This window comes from Molossus molossus, unplaced genomic scaffold (assembly GCF_014108415.1).
Source record: "Molossus molossus isolate mMolMol1 unplaced genomic scaffold, mMolMol1.p scaffold_m16_p_7, whole genome shotgun sequence".
Lineage (NCBI taxonomy): Eukaryota > Metazoa > Chordata > Mammalia > Chiroptera > Molossidae > Molossus > Molossus molossus.
Window position 1 is genome coordinate 39075398 of NW_023425401.1, and position 21197 is coordinate 39096594.

The following is a 21197-nucleotide window of genomic DNA, read 5'->3' on the forward strand; positions in this document are numbered from 1 at the left end:
TGTGCCAGTACCAGGCTGTTTTGGTTACAGTCGCTTTGTAGTATAACCTGATATCTGGTATTGTGATCCCACCTACTTTGTTGTTCTTTTTCAAGATTGCTGTGGCTATTCGGGGTCTTTTTTGGTTCCATATGAACTTTTGAAGTATTTGTTCTAGTTCTATGAAATATGTCGTTGGTATTTTGATGGGGATTGCATTGAATCTATAGATTGCTTTGGGTAGTATGGACATTTTAATTTTTTTTTTTTTTTTTTTTTTGAGCAAAGTTGGCCAATACCTTTATTGCTTTGGGGGGAAGGGGCGTGCTCAGGAGCTCTTGGTGGGGCGGGCCCGCTTTCTCTTCACCATCACGGGCTTCTGGCTGCGCAGGATGGCACTGGCCCTGCGGATGGCAGCCATGCGCAGATCTGGGCGGTACTTGTTCTTGCGGATCATATGCCGCATGCTGCTCAGGGTGGCCCGGGCATTCTTGTTGATGGTGGTCCGCACGTAGGAGGTGGCCGGCTTTCGCTGGCCGGATCTGCGCTTCATGACGACCACCACCCCCTTGCCATCGGCCGCTGGCTACACGCCCACCGTCTTGCGGTGAATCAGCCCATTGTAGCGAAAGGAGTTGCGGGCCTTCAGGTTATTGGGTTCGGTGCTGTACGTCTGCTTGTTTCTCTTGATCAGGAAACTGGAGCAGTTCGTAGGACCATCCACTGCAGATGGGCAGACATGGCAGCAGCTCCTCACGAGGCCGCAGCCGGAGACAGAAAGAGCTAGAATTGTTTGTTTTTAAAGTGGAATATATGTACTAGGATAATAGGAAGTTTTTGTGAAAATACTTTCATAACTCTAATGCTAGCATTTGTGGCGTGTTCTTCATATTCCTCAAAGTACTTACTAGAAAGCATTCAATAAATGTTACTTTGTGTTTTAAAGTTTTTTACATGCTCCTTTCCTTTAGGCTTTTCCTGTGTGAAAACATAAAACAGTTTTGTTTTTGTTTTTTTCTTTCACTACAGGTTTTCAGCTACTGATGTTACAAACAAAATATTGGAGCACAGAGTTGAGGAAAAGACTTAAACCAGGTGGGTACCACAACAGTCTTGAGAAAAAAGAACAAAGATGGAGGAATCATGCTACCTGACATCAAACTATACTACAAGGCCATAGTAATTAAAACAGCATGGTACTGGGCATAAAAACAGACATATAGATCAATGGAACAAAATAGCCCAGAAATAAACCCACACCTATATTGTCAGTTAATATTGGCAAAGAAGGCAAGAACATATAATGGGGTAAACACAGTCTATTCAATAGATGGTGTCTGGAAAATTGGGTACAGAAGTACAAGAAAATGAAATTAGATCACCTTTTTACACCATACACAGGAATAAACTCAAAATGGATTCAAGACTTAAATGTGAGACTCAAAACTGTAAAAATCCCAGAAGAAAACGTAGGTAGTAAAATCTAGGACATTTCTTGTAGCAGTATTTTTATGATATGTCTCCTTGGGCAAGGGAAAGAAAAGAAAAAATAAACAAATGGGAGTACATAAAGCTAAATAGGCCCTGGCCCAGGTTTGGCTCAGCTGTTAGAATGTTGGCTTGCAGTCCGTAGAGACCTAGGTTCGGTTCCCGCTAAGGGCACGTACGTCTGTTGCAGTTTGTCCCTGGCTCTGGTTGGGTCGTGTGGGTGGCAACCACTCGATGTGTCCCTTTCATGTCGATGTTTCTCTCTCTCTCTCTCTCTCTCTCCCTCTCCCTCTCTCTCCCTCTCTCTCCTTCCCACTCTATCTGAACAAAGTATCAAAAAATGTCCTCGGGTGAGGATTGAAAAAAAAAAACCTAAATAGTTTTTATATAATGAAGAAAAACATCAACAAAATGAAACGACACCCCACTGAATGAAAGAATGTATTTGCCAATAATACATTTGATAAGAGATTAATATCCAAAATTTATAAAGAATTTATAAAAGTAAACACCATAAAAACTATCCAATTAAAAAATGGGCAAAGGGCCCTGGCCACTGTTTTTCAGTGGTTAGAGTGAGTTTCATTCTCAGTTAAGGTCACATACCTCTGTTGTAGGTTCCATCCCTGGCCCTTGTTAGGGCACATGTGGGAGACAACCAATCAATGTGTCTCTCTCACATCAATATTTCTCTATCTGTCGGTCTCTTCCTCTCTCTCTCTCCCTTCTGTCCCCCTTTCCCCTTCTCTCCTCTCCCTCCCTTCCACTCTTTCTAAAAAGCAAGGGAAAAAATATCCTCAGGTGAGGACTAACAGAAAAAAAGGAACAAAGGGGTAAAGGACCTGAACAGACACTTTTCCAAAGAGTACATACAGATGGCCAATAGACATGAAAAGATGCTCAACATCATTAATGATCAGAAAAATGCAAATTAAAACCATGATGAGATAACACTTCACATCTGTCAGAATGGATATCATCAATAAATCAAGTGTTGGTGAGCTTGCAGAGAAAAGGGAACCCTCACACACTGTTGGTGGGAATGCAGATTGATGCAGCCACTGTGGAAAGCAGTATGGAGTTACGTCAAAAAATTAAAAATGGAACTGCCTTATGACTCAGCAATTCAACTTTTTGGAATATATCTAAAGAAACTTAAAACACTGATTCAAAACAATACATGCACCCCTGCGTTCATTGCAGCATTATTTACAATAGCCAAGATTTAGAAGGAGCCCAAATTGCCCACCAGTAGATGAGTGGATAAAAATATTTACACAATGAAATACTACCTGGCCTTAAAAAAAGAAGGAAATCTTACCTTTTGTGGCAGCATGGATGGACCTGGAGAGTATTGTGCTAAGTGAAATAAGCCGGTCAGAGAAAGACAAATACCACATGAATTCACTTATATGTGGAATCTAATGAACAAAATAAACAAAATAGAAACAGACTTATAGATACAGAAAACAGACTGACAGCTGTTAGAGAGGAGAGTGTTAGGGGCCTGGGTGGAAAAGATGAAGGGATTAAAAAAAAACCACCTCACAGACAATGGTATGGTGATTATCAGAGGGAAAGGGGGTTGGGGGGGGAGGTAGAAGACAGTAAAAGGAGGATAAATGGTGATGGAAGGAGACTTGGGGTGGTGAACACACAATGCAGTAATGATGTATTATGGAATTGAACACCTGAAACAATTTTACTAACCAATGTCACCCCAATAAATTCAATTAAAAAATTTAAAAACAGGTAAAAGTTTAAAGAAACAATAAAACTATTATTTATTTTTGCAAAATTATTATTGGGATAATAGACAAAATTGGGATATGAACTGGAGTATTATCAAAATTAAGTTTCTTCGCCCTGGCCGGTTTGGCTCAGCAGTTAGAGCGTCGGCCTGTGGTCCAGAGAGACCTGGGTTTGGTTCCTGCAAAGGGCATGTACCTCAGTTGTGGTTTGTCCCCGGCCCTGGTTGGTTGTGCGGGTGGCAGCCACTCGATATGTCCCTTTCACGTCGATGTTTCTCTCTCTCTGTCTCTCCCTCCCACTCTACCAGAACAAAATGGAAAAATGTTCTCAGGTGAGGATAAAAAAAAAAGAAAAACTAGTAGTAAACTTAATATCTAACAATATGAGACTGGTTCTTATAAAATTAAAAACTTCAAGCATAAATTATAATGTAGATCTATAGTGACACAATGTCTGTATTTTTAAGTGTCAAAATGGTCTATTAAATAATATGAATAGTAGTAGTAACTTATTTTTTTTTACTTTATTTTTCAATACAGTTTACATACAATATTTTTGTTTTTCTGAAAAGCATGTACACAGAGTGGGGTGGAGAGGATCAATGGGGGGGGAAAGGAGGGAACATCTGTAATATTTTCAACAATATAAATAAAAAGAAAGGCATGTACAAAGATATACAAATGTTTATTAATGTTTAATTAGATGTAATCTGCACGTGCAAATAACATCTGCATATACATAACAGGGTGGGCATAAGGTAAGTTTATAATTAATAATACAAGAATAAATTCTGTTTCATGTACACACAACTGTAAATCTACTTTTGCCTCACCTGTACATAATATGTACAACATCATTTGCATATTTACACATGTATTTATGAGCATGTGACACATTTAGAAAGATGACACCTGTATGTTGCCAGTGGTTATTTTTGAATAGCAAGTTTATAAGTGATTTTTGTGCTTTTTTTGTTGACTGACTTTTTTTAAGGAAGTATATTTTGTTTTCCTCATCACATTTTTCTAAGATGTTTCTTATGGAGCTTGTGTTTTTATTTTTATACCTTTGCAACAGCTTTTGGTATGCAGTAAAAAGAGTGCTATTATTTGCTGATAACTGTACCATATTAGAGTATCTGAATAGTTCTTAGAGGCTAAATTCATAGATTCTGCGTCTTGTTGGTCAGCTGCTTTCATTGTGTTACATAGTCAGAGTCTGTTTTCTTAATGCTCTATTAACCGTCTTGCAAGAATGATGCTGCTCACACAGCTTAGCTGAAGTGTTTACCTTTTTTGGAGAATGAGAGAACATGTTCTACTAAGGACAGTTGTGTAGTGTCTTTGTGTATAGAATTTACATACATACTCTTGATAGTTATCACAACATGTGCTTTGATATTAATATTGGTCATTGTTTTTATAGTTTTAAAAATTTATAGCAGTCAGTTTTGCAGTCATTTTTCATTAAACTTTTATTTTACATCTTGCTTTTCTTTAACAGATTTTTCTTCAGTTAGTTAAAAATATGGATTCTGAAGCAGAGGGACCACAGATTATCAAAGTGACACCTCTTCAACAAATGCTTGCTTCTTGTACTGGAGCTATACTGACATCACTAATGGGTAAAATAACGTTATTGATGTAGATTATATAATTGAATGAATCATTAAATCCATTTGAGTTTTATTATTTGTGAAATGATGATAATATTATCATTCATTCTTCATAAATGACAGTATTCCTCCATCAACATAACATAAAAGAACCCACGGCAGAGTATCAAGTGACTTGAATTTTAGTCCTTGTTTTGTCATTCTCAAGATGGATGCACTTTGGGATTGTCTCTACTTCTCTCTGAGGTTCATTTTTCATCTGTAACTTAGGGGCTTGTACCAGGAGTTTTCTGTGGTCCCTATCTGTGTTAAACTTTTCTCTTTTATCCTTTTTAAAATAGAAAGCAAGTAGATGAAATAAAATATCAGCATAATGAATAATACAGAATTTGGACAATTTACAGTAGCAATAAATACAAATTGTTTAATTTTGCTTGTATTAATGGTAAATTTCTTAAATTTTTCTGGACCACATTTTTCTGTTTTTTTGGGTTTTTTTTGATAGTTTCTTATAGAAACAGCCAAATGACATAGGTAGGTGATAGTTTATAATGTTAATTATTTTCTTGGCTGGTTTATTAAAATAAGATGGCAGATGACTAGAACAAATATAAACTAATTGCTTTAATATAGCAGTATTTTACTTCAGGTCAGAATGTTAGGGTTGCAAAGGCCTTAGAAATAAATCACTTTCAGATGAGGAGAAGTTTTCTTTGGTACCATTATATGGCATTTTTTCTACTTGGGCAAAACACAGTATGCAAATTAAAAGCATTCTCCTTTGTTGTGCTATTCCCAGATGGAATAATACAACCTGTTGGTAAAGTTGATTTATGACTGGATTTCTCAAATTTACATTAACTATAGTGTTCATTCAATACAGGTAAATTTAATAGATTATGAAGACTAATATTGTTTCATTATTGATTACTTGTAATACTGAGTTATTCTCCATATGTAAGTAGACTTTTGGACTAGTATTTTAGTTTTGATGTTAATGGAATTATAGTTATAGAAATATTTTAATAGACATTTTAGTACTTGTGAGAGAAGTGATTACATTGTCTTTTTGTTGATCCACCTCAAACAAAATTCAAGGGCAAAAATTAAAATGTTATTTGCATAACCATTTTAAGATAAATAATTTTGCCCATTATTATACAGTCAAATGGAAAATAATACAATAATTAATAATTAACAATACAAGAATAAAGTTTGCTTCACATACTCACAACTGTTTACCTACTTTTGCCCCACCTTGTATTTTGTGTTCTTTGGACAAACATTTCTAAATTTAGATGCAATTAATTGAAATTTATGTATCTTCATAGTGACACCCCTGGATGTTGTTAAAATTCGACTGCAAGCCCAAAGCAATCCATTTCATAAAGGTATGTACTAGTTATCCTGGAACTGTTGTTAGATTTTTAAATGTTACTGAATTCATTATTGTTTGAATATTAATCTCTTTTTTTTAATTAAAAATATTTACCATCATGCAGAAGCAGTTTTTCATCACTTGTACATGATGAGATGTAGGCAGAAAACAAACATGTATATATAACACTTTTATGAACATACTAATTAAGTCAGAGGATGTAAGAGCAGAATTATACTTGTCAGGGACCTTAGAATCTAGCTTGCTCCGTAGCCCAAGAGCCATGACAATCCTACAACATCAACAGTTGCTTGAATACAGTGATTGGAAACTCATTATTTTATCAGGCAGAAATTGGTTAATTTCTAGATGGTATGGTTTATGTGCAATCTGAGAAGAGAAATTATACACTTTTATTAGATGGGCAAAAATAAGCAATTTCTTCATCAATTTTTATAGTTTTATGAAGATAATGGCACTTTAAAACAGGTTTAAAAAACAAAACTGGACTGTGAGGAAATTGGCTGAGACATAAATGATACTGTTGAATACATAGCAGTGTGATAGAACGAATAGCAGGCATATTTCAGATGAATTACAGGGTAGAAAAGTTGTAGGAGGAGACTAAAAAGTAAGGTAGTTTTCTATACATTAAAGATGGAAAAAATAATTAAAATTAAAAAAGAAAGCCCTAAAAACAGGAGGCATTTGCCTTATGTATTATAAAATTCACAGAATAATATAGATGGTCGAACAGAGAAGACAATTTTGGCAGCAAGAGTTAGTCCAATAATGGGAAGGAGTTGGTATTAGAGAAAGTAGTAAAATAGGTGGAAGGTGATGAATGTCTAAACTGAGCAGTATAAATCCAGAGAAAGGAACAAAGCATAGCATCATTTACATTGACCAAGAAGAACATATTTTTTTATGATCTATTTTTATTGAGATATAATTGACAAGTAACACTGGATTAGTTTTAGGTATGCAACATAATGATTTAATATATGTATATATTGTGAAATGATTACCACAATAAGTTTAGTTAACATCCATCACCTCAAAAATTTACTTTTGCATGTCTTGAGAACTTTTAAGATCTACTTACTCTCTTAGCAACTTTCAGATACATTAGATTCATAATATATTTTTGTCTGCATTTCTCTTGCATACCACAGAGTTTTCTTGTTAAATAGAGAGGATGTACACCAATGTTCTTATATCAGAACAGGTTTTCCTCCTTTACCTTTTCTCTCCATTCGCTCAGATAACCAAAAAGAATTCATTTTTGTGTGCATTTGCTTACTACAGTTCTGAAAACATATAATTCACTAATTTGCTCAATTACTTTCAACCACTGAAAATTTATATTCCAATGCTTTGTCATTAAGCAAATCATATGTATATGTCATCCGAAAAGATGAGGACAAAAAGTATATCTTTTCTTATAATTTTCTGGTCCCCTCCTTGTAATTTTAATTTGTTCATCAATAAAAATAATACACTTGTGGGAAGTAATTGTTGACTGTTGTAATCTTCTTTGTTAGGAAAATGTTTTGTATATAGTAATGGACTTATGGATCATCTATGTATCTGTGAAGAGGAAGGCAACAAAGCATGGTATAAGAAGCCAGGATATTTCCGGGGAACATTGGTAAGGAGATTATATTATTTATAATCACGGTATATTTCTGTTTTTATATTTAATCTTATTAATGAAAGATTTTCCAAATTACAGGACAGTAAAATTTTATCAAATAATTAGCAAATTTATCCACAGATAGGTGGATATTGAAGCAGGAAAGGGAAGGTACTTCTTTCTTTTAACTCTAACTTTCTTTTCATGTAGGAAAAAAGGGAGTATATTTTTTAAATGAAATATTTTTACTTGGGATAATTGTAGGTCATATGCAATTCTGACATTATTTGCCTGTAGTTAGCATCAGGTTCCATAGGTTAAGGGCTCAGTCCCACAAGACTGCTCCCATTTCAGATGCCAGTCACAAGTACAAGTTGTCACCTGTGTTTCTGACTGATTGGCTATCAGTTGGAGTTCCCATGACTGCCTCTTTGGGTTTGAAAATATGCTGTAATGGTTTGCAGAACTCAGGAAAACAGTTGACTTGCTACATTACCAGTTTATTATCAGAGGATACAACCTAGGAACAGCCAGGGAGAAGATAAGCATAGGGCAAGGCTTGGGGAAGGGATGTGGAGCTTACATTTCCTCTCCAAGTGTGCCATCCTCCCAGCACCTCCATGTTTTCACCAACCTGAAAGTTCCCAAACCCCATACTTTAGGAATTTTTAATGTAGGTTTTATTATATAGGTATGATTAATTAAATCACTGGCTATTGGTGATTATTTCAACCTGCAGTCACTCTCTCTTCCCCGAAGTTCCTCAGGTTAGGGAAAATGGTAGGATAGGGGAGTGGGGCTGAAAGTTTTTAGCCTCTGCAGTCATACCTCATTTTGTTATGCTTTGTTTTATTGCACTTCCCAGATGTTGCTTTTGTTGTTGTTGTTGTTGTTGTTGTTAGAAATTGAAGGATTGTGACAACCTTGTGTTGAGCAAGTCTACCGGTGCCATTTTTCCAACAGCATTTGCTTAGTTTGTGTATCTGTGTCACATTTTGGTAATTCCCACAATATTTCAGACTCTCTCGGTATTATTATATTTGTTATGGTGGTCTGTGATCAGTGATCTTTGATGTTAGGATTATAATTGTTTTGGGGTACCATGAACCATGCCCATATAGAACAGCGAACTTAACTGCTAAATGCTGTGCGTGTTCTGACTGCTCCACTGACTAGCTGTTCTACATCTCTGTTGCTGTCTCCTTGAGCCTCCCTATTATCTGAGACACAACAGTGTTGAACTTAAGTTGATTAATAGCTCTATAATGACCTCTGAGTGTTCAAGTGAAAGGAAGAGTTAGGTGTCTCTCACTTTAAATCAAAAGCTAGAAATGATGAAGCTTAATGAGGAAGACATGTCAAAAGCTGAGACAGGCTTAAAGTTAGGCCTCTTGTACCAGTTAGCCAAGGAAAACTTCTGAAAGGAAATTAAAAGTGCCACTCCACGGTGAACACCTTTGACAGACACAATGTTGTAGTGGCAGTGTGGCTTGTGACAGCATAAATGACCCACCAGTGGAAGCAGCTGGCTTCACAGCTCAGGTGAGTATCCTGAACCATCCAGGCCAAATCAGTGCTGGACGTGCACCTGTGCTGGATTGGCATACAGCTCATAATTGCTTGCAAATTTGCTGAGCTGAAGATTGATCATTGTTCTGGGAAGAAGCTGGAAGATGGCCCACAGTTTTTGAAATCTGGTGATCCTGCCATTGTCTATCTGGTTTCTGGCAAGCCCATGTGGGTTGAGAGCTCCTCTGGGCTGTTTTGCTGTTTGTGGCATGAAACAGAGAGTTGCTTTGGGTGTCATCAAAACAATGGACCAAAAGGCAGCTGGAGCTGGCAAAGTCACCAAGTCACCAAGAAGACTATATGAATATTCTTCCCAATACTTGCCACCCCCAGCCTTATGCAGTGGTGAAAGAAAGGTCAGACCTGTTTGTCTCAATTGGTCACTTAAGTTTAATAGTAAAAGACTGGTTAATGATTGTAAGGAATTGGGGGCGCCGCTGAAAAGATGAGAAGAGACTGGAGAGCCAAACAGCCGAATAACCAGATCAGGCTTTATTGGGTACACTCCGGGCCGGTTCACAGACTGCGCCCGATGCTGGGGTCTGCGATTTTTATATCTGCCTGACGCGTAATAGGCTGTGGGTCTATAAGCCCGGGGCAAACAGTTCCTGGAACAGGGCAGGAGTTAAGGTTGGGTAAGTGAGGTAATGGTTGAGCAGTTTGCCTGGTGCCAGTCCATCAGACAATGATTACAATGAATCAAAAGCTTCAGAAAGAAAGGAGAATGTTTGGTAGACCATTTGTTTTTTTGTGTGGCGATTTTTAAGATATTAGTTTTTAAAGTCGGTACTTTTTAATAGAAACAACATGACCAAAAATCAGTCACAGACATTTGAGACCCATTAAAACAAAGTTTAATGAGGAAAAACATAAATGCTGCTCTAGTGAACACAGGAGTATTGAGAAAGCAAAATAGCTTTTTTGCTGATATGGAGGTTTTAGTAGTCTGGATAGAAGATCAAACCAGCTACAATATTGCCTTAAGCCAAAGCCTAATCTAGAGCAAGGACTGGGAGAGGTAAGGAAGCTGCAGAAGAAAATTTTTAAGATGGCAGATGTTGGTTGATCAGATTTAAGGTAAGAAGCCAGCTTTATAACATAAAAGTGCAAGGTGAAGCAACAAGTGCTGATATAGAAGCTGCAGCAAGTTATCCAGAAGGTCTAGCTAAAATAATGAAAGTGGCTACATTAAACAACAGATTTTCAATTAGATGAAACAGCCTTATATTGAAAGATGCCATCTAGGTCTTTCACAGCTAGAGAAGAGAAGTGAATGCCTGGCTGTGGTACATATACACAATGGAATACTATGCAGCTGTAAGAAAGATCTCTTATCCTTTGAGACAATATGCAGGGACCTGAAGAGTATTATGCTAAGTGAAATAAACCAGTCAGAGAATGACAAATATCACATGATCTCACTTATTTGTGGAATATAATGAACAAAATAGACCCAGAGACATAGAAGTAGGGTAAGACTGACAAACCTCAGAAGAGGGGTTTGGGGGCGGGGGGAGATAAACCACAGAATTTATATGCATGTATGGGTAACCATGGACATAGACAACAATGCTGGGGACCGGGTAGGTGGTGGGGGGTTGGGAGGAGGGTGTCAATGGGGGAAAAAGGAAAAACATCTGTAACAAAAATAAATTAATAAAAAAATTAAAAATTAAAAAAAAAAAAAAAATGCCTGACTTCAAAGCTTCAAAGGACAGTCAGACTCAGGTAGCTTTAAATTGAAGCCAATGCGCCCGGCTGGTATGGCTCAGTGGTTGAGTGACCCAGGCACCAAGAGATCACCAGTTCAATTTCCAGTCAGGGCACATGCCCAGGTTATGGGCCCAATCCCCAATGAAGGGCATGCAGGAGGCAGCCAATCGTTATTCTCTTTCATCGATGTTTCTATCTCGCTCTCTCCCTTCCCCTCTCTCTAAAAATTAATGAAGAAAAAAAAATTTCATTGAAGCCAATGCTTATTTAGATCATTCTGAAAATCCTAGAGCCCTTAGGAGTTATGCTGATTCTACTCTTCCAGTGCTCTCTATAAATGGAACAATAAAATTTGGATGACAGTATATCTGTTTATAACATGGTTTACTGAATATTTTAAGCCCATTTTGAGACCTATTGTTCAGAGAAAAAGATTCCTTTGAAAATATTACTGCTCAATGACAATGCACCTGTCACCAGGTTTGGAGTGCCACTGTGTTCTTTGATAGTCAAAAAAAAAAAAAAAAAAAAAACCGGAGGGAGACCAAAGGGGAAGGACATAGTACTTTCACAGTGGGGAAGACAAAAGGGATGGGATGGCAGCTGGTTCTAGTGAATTACTGCACTTGGCCAGAGTCAGACAGGTGTTTATCTAGCAGTGGGGAGGGGGAGGAGGTGGTGCTGGGTATGGTTTTCTTGCAGGCTAAAGACAAAGCAAACTTTCTCACTGTCAAGGACATGGGAAAAGTCCCTGTTCTGTGCTGTTCTGCTCCTTGTGGCTGCTGGACACCGTTCAGCTGACTGGGAGGGGGAATCGAGCTGTATCCTTGTGTGACCCTACAGCACTTGGTCACCTAAGAGCTCTGATGAAGATGTACAATGAAATGAATGTTGTTCCCATGCCTGTTAACATAATATCTATTCTGCAGCTCATGGATCAAGGAGTAATTTTGACTTTCATGTCTTATTACTTAAGAAATACATTTCATACGGCTATAGCTGCTCTAGATGGTGATTCCTCTGATGGACCTATGCAAAGTCAATAGAAAACCTTCTGGAAAGAATTCACCATTCTAGAGGCCATTAAGAACAGTTGTGATTCATGGAAAGAGGTCAAAATATCAACATCAGTCAGAGTTTGGAAGAGCTTGATTACAACCTTCATAGATGACTTTGAGGAGTTCAAGACTTAACAGTGGACAACTACAGATGTGGAAACTGCAACTGATCTTGAAGTGGAACCTGAAGATGTAGCTGAATTGCTGCAATCTCATGATGAAACTTGAGTAGTTAAGGAGTTGCTTCTCATGGATGAGCAAATAAAGTGGTTTCTTGTGTCGGAATCTATTCCCCATGAAGATACTGTGAAAATAAAAAAAAAAGATTGTTAACATGACAGCAAAGGATTTAGAATATTACATCAACCTAATTGATAAAGCAGAGGCATGGTTTGAGAGGATTGACTTCAATTTGGAAAGAAGTTCTACTGTAGATAAACTTATCAAATAGCATGGCATGCTTCAGAAAAATTGTTCTTGGAAGAAAGAGTCAATTGATGTGGCAAACTTCGTTATTCTATTTTAAGAAATTACCACAGCCAACCATCAGTCAGCAGGCCCACCCTGATCAGTCAGCAGCCATCAACATTGAGGCAAGACCCGCCACCAGCCAATTAATGTATGATTTGCTAAAGGCTCAGATGATGATTAACATTTTTTAGCAATAAAGTGTTTTTTAATTAAGGTATAAACATTTATGTACATAATACTATTGCATACTAAATAGGCTACAATGTAGTGTAAACATAACATATATACACTGGGAAATGAAAAAATTTCCATGACTTGCTTTATTACAGTGGTCTAGAGCTGAACCCAAAATACCTCCCACAGGTATACCCCCTGGCAGCCAGCCCCCACCTTGTGGTTATCTGGGTCTTTCCAAAAATTGCCTCATTAGCATAAACTCAGATGTGGTTGAAAGAGCCTTGTTGTGAATAACAAAAGAAACTCTTTTCACCTTTATCTGGAGCTATTTCAGGACTGAGGACAAAAGATCAAATATAACAAAAGATGCTTCCATTGCTCTTTATCACTTAGGAAATTTGAAGAATTTTTGGTGCTCTGTGCCAGAAACCATGGACAAAGACCATAATGAGTATTTCTCTAGGATAAATGTTCAGGACTGCAGTTGCTGGGTCATATGGTAGTTGCATGTTTAGGGTTTGTGGACCTAGGAATATCCAGTCCTGTAAAAAAATTTATAAGAGTCGGAGAGGTCTGGAAGCTACATCTCAACAGATTGAGAAAAATACTTCTCAGAATGCCAGTTTGCAGTCTTTTATGCATTTGCAATTAAGGAGAGAAGTAAGGAAGATTACATGAAGATGGGAGAAAGCAAGGCAGGGAGTGGATTACAGGACAGTTAAGATTATGTGCTCTCTTGAGGGTCATTATACTTCCCAGGGGACTGAAAAGAGGCATTTCAAAGGTGAATTAACTTAGATGCACAAAAACAATGGATAGGACTTGCTTAAATCAAAGATAAACATTTTTTACTGAAGAATGCCTGTGGTGGGACCTGCCTACCTTGACCTGCCCATTTAAGAATTTATGGTCAGATCATCCTGTGAGGTTACTTTTAGTTACTGAACTTGTATATACTCCCTTTTTCGTCCACAAAAATAGTTTGCAAATACGTTTCATAGTCTCTATCTTGTCTTTTTTTTTAATCCTCACTCGAGGATATTTTTCTATTTATCATCAGATAGAGTGGGAGGGAGGGAGAGAGACAAACATCTGCATGAGAGAAACACATCCACTAGTTGCCTCCCTTACCAACCCCGGGTGGGGGACAAACCCCTACTAAAGTACATGCCCTTGACCAGAATCGAACCCGAGACTCATTGGTCCTCGGGCCAACACTCTAACTGCTGAGCCAAACCAGCCAGGGCTCTATCTTATCTTTTTATCCTCTTAAATGGGGTCTTTCATGGAGTAAGTTTTAAATTTTGATTTAGTTTAATTTATCAGTATTTTTCTATATTGATCACAGAAAATGTCAAGTCTAAGAACTCTTTACTTACTCTTAGACCTGAAGATTTTCTCCTATTTAAAAAAATTTTTTAAAATATAGTTGGTATACAGTATGTCAATGTAAGAAACATTCTTTGCCCTGGCCAGTTTGGCTCAGCAGTTAGAGCATAGGCATGTGGTCCCGAGACCCGGGTTTGCAGTTTGTCCCCAGCCCTGGTTGGTCATGTGGGTGGCAGCCACTCGATGTGTCCCTTTCACGTCGATGTTTCTCTCTCTCTTCCTTTCTCTCCCTCCCACTCTATCTGAACAAAAAATGGAAAAATGTCCTCGGTTGAGGATAAAAAAAAAAGAAAGAAAGAAACATTCTTACCTGCAGAAAATTTTTGTGAGTTTATTTGAGCCAAACTGATGACAATTGCTGGGAAGAAAAATCTCAACAGACTGCCCTGGCCGGTTTGGCTCAGCGGTTAGAGCGTCGGCCTGCGGTCTACAGAGACCCGGGTTCGGTTCCCGCTAAGGGCATGTACTTCGGCTGCAGTTTGTCCCCGGCCCTGGTCAGGTCGTGCGGGTGGCGGCCACTCGATGTGTCCCTTTCATGTCCATGTTTCTCTCTCTCTCTCTCTTCCTCTCTCTCCCTCCCACTCTATCTGAACAAAATATCGAAAAATGTCCTCGGGTGAGGATTAAAAAAAAAAAAATACAAAAAATCTCAACAGACTGAGATAATGCTCCAGAGAATGGCAGTTTTGCATCTTATTTTATATATTACAATCAAAAGAGGAGACATAGAGGGTTACTTGAAATCCATTGATGATAGATTAGGGAGGTTGGAGAAAGCAAAGGGCAGGGGGTGACCTCTGGGATTGGATAAAAAGTAAATTATAGGCACATGCTGCTTTTATATAAGTGAATACAGTATAGTTAATAGTCAACAATTAACCGTAACAATGAGAGAATTTGTGGTCTGGACTCTAGTGTATTGGTTGTGTCCTGAGGGGCCTGGAAAAAGGGAAGTTACTTTGACATTCAAAAAAAAGGTGAAAATTGACCTTTATCAGGAAAGATTTTAGCCTAGGACAGGACTACCCACCATAAAATGCTTTTAGTTGAAAAGTTTTGACTTGACCATACTGTGTGGTTACTTTAAGTCTCTTGAGTTTGTAAGGCCACTACACAGGCCTCCCCTGAGCTTGTCAGGTTTAGTATATGGCCTGTTTTCCTCCACAAATATTAGATTGTTTATATTAGTTTCAGGTGTACAATATAGTGATTCAACATTTTTAGATCTTACAGTGTGATCGCTCCACTAATTCTAGTAATCATCTATATCACAGTGCAAACTTATCACAATAGTATTTAATACATTTCCCTTCCCCCTTTCACCCATCCCTTCAACTCTCCCTTCTGGTAACTGTTTCTGTGAGTCTGTTTTTGTTTTCATTGCTTGTTTGTTTTGTTTTTTAAGATTCCATATATGGCCTGGCTGGTGTGGCTCAGTGGTTGAGTGTCGGCCTATGCACCAAGAAGTTGCTGGTTCGATTCCCAGTCAAGGCACATGCCCAGGTTGTGGGCTCTATCCCTGGTAGGGGTCGTGTTGGAGGCAGCAGATTGATATTGATGCTTTTCTCTCTCTCATCAATGTTTCTCTCTCTCCCTCTCCCTCCCTCTATCTCTTAAAAAAATCAGTAAAAACCCTGCCAGTTTGTCTCAGTGGTTAGAGCGTCAGCCTGCGGTCCAGAGAGACCCAGGTTCATTTCCTGCTAAGGTCATGTACCTCGGTTGCAGTTTGTCCCCGGCCCTGGTTGGGTTGTGCGGGTGGCAGCCACTCGATGTGTCCCTTTTACGTCGATGTTTCTCTCTCCCTCCCTCTCCCTCCTACTCTATCTGAACAAAAAAAGGGAAAAAAATGTCCTCAGTGAGGATAAATAAATAAATAATCAATAAAAAACATTTAAAAAAAAAAAGATTCCACATACGAGTGAAGCCATACAGTATTTGTCTTTCTCTGCTTGGCTTATTTCATGTAGTTTAATGCCCACTAGGTCCTTTCATGTTATTGCATATGACAAGATTGCATTCATTTTTATTGCTGCATAATATTTTATTGTATATATATACCACATCTAATTTATCCATTCCATTTATCAGTGGATTCCTAGGTTGCTTCCATATCTTGGCTATTGTAAATAATGTTGCAATTAATTTGGGGTGCACATTCATGTTCAAATACATATTCTCTTTTTTTTTTTATAAGTACCCAGAAGTAGAATTGCTGGGTGTATGATAAATCTATTTTTATTTTTTTAAGGAATCTCCATACTGTTTGCCATAGAGGCTGCATCAGTTTATAGTACCACCAACAGTGCATGAGAGTTCCCTTTTCTCCACATTTTCACCAGCACTTGTTATTTGTTCCATTGTTGATAATAATAATTTTGATTGTTGTGAGGAGTATCTCGTGGTTTTGATGTGTTGAGTATCTTTTCATATGCAGGTATCTGTTGGCCATTTGTATGTCTTTGAAGAAATATCTTTTCATGTCCTCTGCCCATTTTTCATTTGGATCTTTTTGTTGTTATTGAGTTGTATGGGTTTTTCAATATATTTTGGATATCATCTCCTTATCAGATATATCATTTGCAAATATATTCTCCCATTCAGTAGGTTGTCTTTTAGTTTTGTTAAAGGTTTCCTTTGCAATGCAAAAGATCTTTAGTTTGATGAAGTCCTGTTTGTTTATTTTTGCTTTTGTTTCCCATGCTTAAGGGGCAGTATCCAAAACGACATTACTTAGACTAATATCAAATAGTTTACTTCCATGTTCTCTTTCAGGAGGTTTATGATTTCAGGCCTTACATTTAAGTCTTCACCAATAGCTAATTTTTTTGTATGGTTATAAGAGAGTACTAGTTAAGTTTCATTTTCTTTTAACATGAATCTTTCCAGTTTTCCTAGCACCTCTTGTTGAAAGACTATCTTCACTCCATTGTATAGTTTTACCACCTTTGTCTTGGGTTAATTGACCATATAAGCTAGGTTTGTAGGCTGTCTATTCTGTTCCATTGTTCTATGTACAGTATCTGTTTTTGTATCAGTAACTTACTGTTTGATTTTTATAGCTATTTAGTTAGTGTAGTTTGTGATCATGGAGTGTGATACCTGCAACTTTCTTCTTCTTTTTCAAGATTGCTTTGGCTATTCGGGGTCTTTCGTGGTACCATACAAATTTTAGAATTATTTGTTTTAGTTCTGAAACAAATGACATTGATATTTTGATAGGAATTGCATTGAATCTCTAGATTGTTTTGGGTAGTATGGTCATTTTAACAATATTAATTCTTTCAATACATGGGCAGAGTATATTCTTTCATTTATTTGTGGCCCTTTCAGTTTCTGTCTTCAGTGTCATATAGTTTCAGAGTACAGGTCTTTCACCTCCTTGGTTAAATTTATTTCTAAGTATTCTTTTTGATGCAATTGTAAATGGGATAGTTTTCTTAATTTCTTTTCTGATTGGTCATTGTTAGTGTATAGGGATGTAACAGATTTCTGTATATTAATTTTGTATTCTACTTTACTGAATTCTTTTATTAATTTTATTAACATTTTGGTGGATTCGTAGTATTTTCTATATGTAGTGTCCTGCAAATAATGATAGTTGTATTTCTTCCTTTCCTTTTAGGGTGCATTTAATTTCTTTTTCTTGTCTGATTGCTGTGGCTAGAACTTCCAGTACTATGTTAAATAATTGTGAGAGTGAACATTCTGTCTTGTTCCTGATCTTAGAGGAAAGCTTTCAGCTTTTCACCGTACAGTATGATGTTAGTGGTGGGCTTGTCATATATAGGCTTTATTAAGCTCGTATATGTTTCTTCTGTACCAGTTTTGTTGAGAATTTTTATTATAAATGGATGTTGAATTTTGTCAAATGTTTTTTCTGCATCTAATGAGATAGTATGATGTTTATCCTTGGTTTTGTTGATGTGATATGGATGTTGACTCATCCTTGGATCCCTGGTATAAATCCCACTTGATCATGGTGGGTCATGATCAAGTGTATAATCATGGTGTATAAGTGTAAGATCATGGTGTATAATCTTTTTCATGTATTCTTGAATTTGGTGTGCTAGTATTTTGTTGAGAATTTTGGCCTTTTGTTCATCAGGGATATTAGCCTGTAATAATTTTCTTTTCTTTTTATAGTGTCTTTGCTTTTGGTATCAGTGTAATAATGATGGCCTTGTAGAATGAGTTTTGAAGCATTCCTTCCTCTTCAATGTTTTTGGAATAGTTTGAGAAGGATAGGTACTAATTCTTCTTTAAATAGTTCACAGAATTCACCTGTGAAGGTGAATCCTATGATCCTGGGCTTTTGTTTGTTGGGAGTTTTTTGTTTTTTTTTTAAATTATTACTGCTTCAATTTCATTGGTAGTAATTGTTATTTTCAGGTTCTCTGTTTCTTCCTGGTTTGGTCTCTGAAGATGGTATGTTTCTGAAAATTTATCCAAATTTTTCTAGATTGTCTAATTTTTTGACCTTATTGATCATAGTATTCTTTAATGGTCTTTTGTATTTGTGTGATCTCTTTCCTTTTATTTCTGATTTTATTTGTTTGTATTCTTTCTCTTTTCTACTTCATGTCTCTTGCCAGAGGCTTGTCAGTTTTACTTATTTTGTCAAAGAAACAGCTCTTCATTTCCTGATAAGCCAAGATTGAGGCTTCAGTCTCCAGTGAGTGCACATACAAGAAGCAACAAATGAATACATAAATAAGTGGAACAACAAATCAGTGTTTCTCTCTCTCCCCTCTTCCTCTCTCTAAAATCAATAATAAAAAAAGAACCAGATTTTAATTTCATTCATCTTTTCTATTGTTTTTCTGTTTTCTATTTCATTTATTTCTACTGTGATCTCTATTATTTCTTTTTTTCTGCTTTGGATCTTGGTTGTTTCTTTTTTTTCTAGTTTCTTTAGTAGTAAATTTAGATTATTTATTTTGGATTTTTTTCTGCTTCTTGAGATACATTTGTATACCTGTAAACTTTCTTCTTATAATTGTTTTTGCTGCATCCCATAAATTTTGTAAGGTTGTGTTTCATTTTCATTTGTCTCAAGGTATTTTTTTATTTCCTGTTTGATTTCCTCTTTGATCCATTTGTTGTTCAGAAATGTGTTGTTTAATCTCCACTTACTCGTTTTTTGTTGGTGGTGGTGTTTTCAGTGTTTTGCCTGTAGTTGGTTTCTAGTTTCATATAATTGTGGTCAGAAAATATGCTTGATATAATTTCAGTCTTCTGGAATTTATTGAGGCTGTTTTGTGGCCTAGTATGTGATCTGTACTAGAATATGTCTCATGTGCACTTAAAAAATATATATCCTGCCCTGGCTTGTTTGACTCAGTAGTTAGAGCATTGGCCTGTGGACCAAAGAGTCATGGGTTCAATTCCAGTCAAGGGCACATACCTCAGTTGTGGTTGGTCCCCGGCCCTTGTCAGGGTCATGCAGGAGGCAACCAATCAAAGTGTCTCTCTCACATTGATACTTTCTCTCTCTCTCTCTCTCTCTCTCTCTCTCTCTCTCTCTCTCTCTTTTTCTGTCCCTTCCTCCCTCACATTCTATCTGAAGATAAATGGAAAAATATCCTTGGGTGAGGATTTAAAAGAAAAATGTGTATCCTGCAGTTTTTGGATAAAACGCTCTATAAATGTCTATCTAGTCAAACTGGTCTAATGTGGCATTTAAGGTCATTATTTCCTTGTTATTGTTTGTGTCTGGATGTTCTAGCCATTGAAGTAAGTAGAGTATTAAAGTCCTCAACTGTTATAGTATTATTGTTCATTTTCACCTTTATTTCATTAATATTTGTTTTATTTACGTGGGTATTCCTATGTTAGGTGTATAGATATTTAAAGTTGTTATATTCTCCCTTTAAAATTATGTAATGTCCTTCTTTATGTCTTGTCTTTGTTTTGAAGTTTATTTTGTCTTATATGAGTATTGCAACCTAGCTTCTTTTTCATTTCTGTTTGCATGGAATATCTTTTTTCATCTTTTCATTTTCAGTGTATGTGTGTCTTTCCATCTAAAGTGAGTCTCTTGTAAGTAGCATATAGATGGGTCAAGTTTTTTTTTTAAATCCATTCTGCCATTGTATGTCTTTATTGGAGCATTTAGTCCATTTACATTTGGAGTAATTATTCATAGGTATGTGCTTATTGCCATTTTGTTGTTTTTTTACTCCTTTTTCTTTACTGTTTCTTTCTTTTGATCGCTCTTGATTTGTTGGTTTTCTTTAGTGTTTTGATTGGATTCCTTTCTCTTTGTTTTTTGTGGGGTTTTTTTTTTTTTGGTTTATGGTTACCATGAGGTTCATATATATCCATCTGTATCTAAAGCAATCCATTTTAAGCTGATAGGCATTTAAGTTCAATTGCATTCTAAAAGAACTACATTTATACTCCCCCTCCCCCAACTCTTTGTTTTTGACATAATGTTTTATCTCTTTATTTTGTGTGCTTCCTGATTATTAATTGTAGTTATTGTTAATTTTGCTACTATTATCTTTTAACTTTCCTATTAACTGCGATTGATTCACTGTGATTATTGTATACTTGCCTTTACTAGTGAGATTTTTTTTTTTCTATTTCTGATTGTGGCCTTTTCTGCATGAAGGAAACCAGTTAACATTTGTTGTAAGGTTGGTTTAATGGTGGTGAACTCCCTCAGTTTTTGCTTGTCTAGGAAACTTTCTTCTTCAATTCTAAATGATACCCTTGCTGGATAAAGTATTCTAGGTTGTAGATTCCTTTCTTTGAGAATTATCTCCTGCCACTTCTTTCTGACCTGTAAAATTGCTTCTGAGAAATCAGCCGATAGCCTTAAGGGGTTTCCCTTGTATGTGACTTGTATTTTAGCTGGATTCAAACTCCAAACTTATGCTCCCCTCTGGTGGGCTGTCAGACCCTGTTGTCTCCCGCTGGGAATGCATGATTTAGTAGAGAGCCAAATTTTGTGGCTGATATTGTATGCAT

General features: G+C 36.8%; 1 protein-coding gene and 1 pseudogene across 2 annotated transcripts in view; one reads left to right on the forward strand and one right to left on the reverse strand.

The window, feature by feature from the left end:
• Nucleotides 1–261: 261 nt before the first annotated feature.
• On the reverse strand, nucleotides 262–756 carry LOC118620148 (annotated as a pseudogene).
• A 221-nt stretch (nucleotides 757–977) lies between these two features.
• Nucleotides 978–21197, forward strand: part of SLC25A40 (solute carrier family 25 member 40) — a 31385-nt gene continuing 11165 nt past the window's right edge. For both annotated transcript variants that reach the window (XM_036247428.1, XM_036247430.1), the window contains exons 1-4: nucleotides 978–1074; nucleotides 4723–4843; nucleotides 6166–6225; nucleotides 7757–7863. In XM_036247428.1, coding sequence (XP_036103321.1) covers nucleotides 4747–4843; nucleotides 6166–6225; nucleotides 7757–7863 — 264 coding nt within the window. In that variant the 5' untranslated portion in view covers nucleotides 978–1074; nucleotides 4723–4746. The remainder of the gene's footprint in view (nucleotides 1075–4722; nucleotides 4844–6165; nucleotides 6226–7756; nucleotides 7864–21197) is intronic.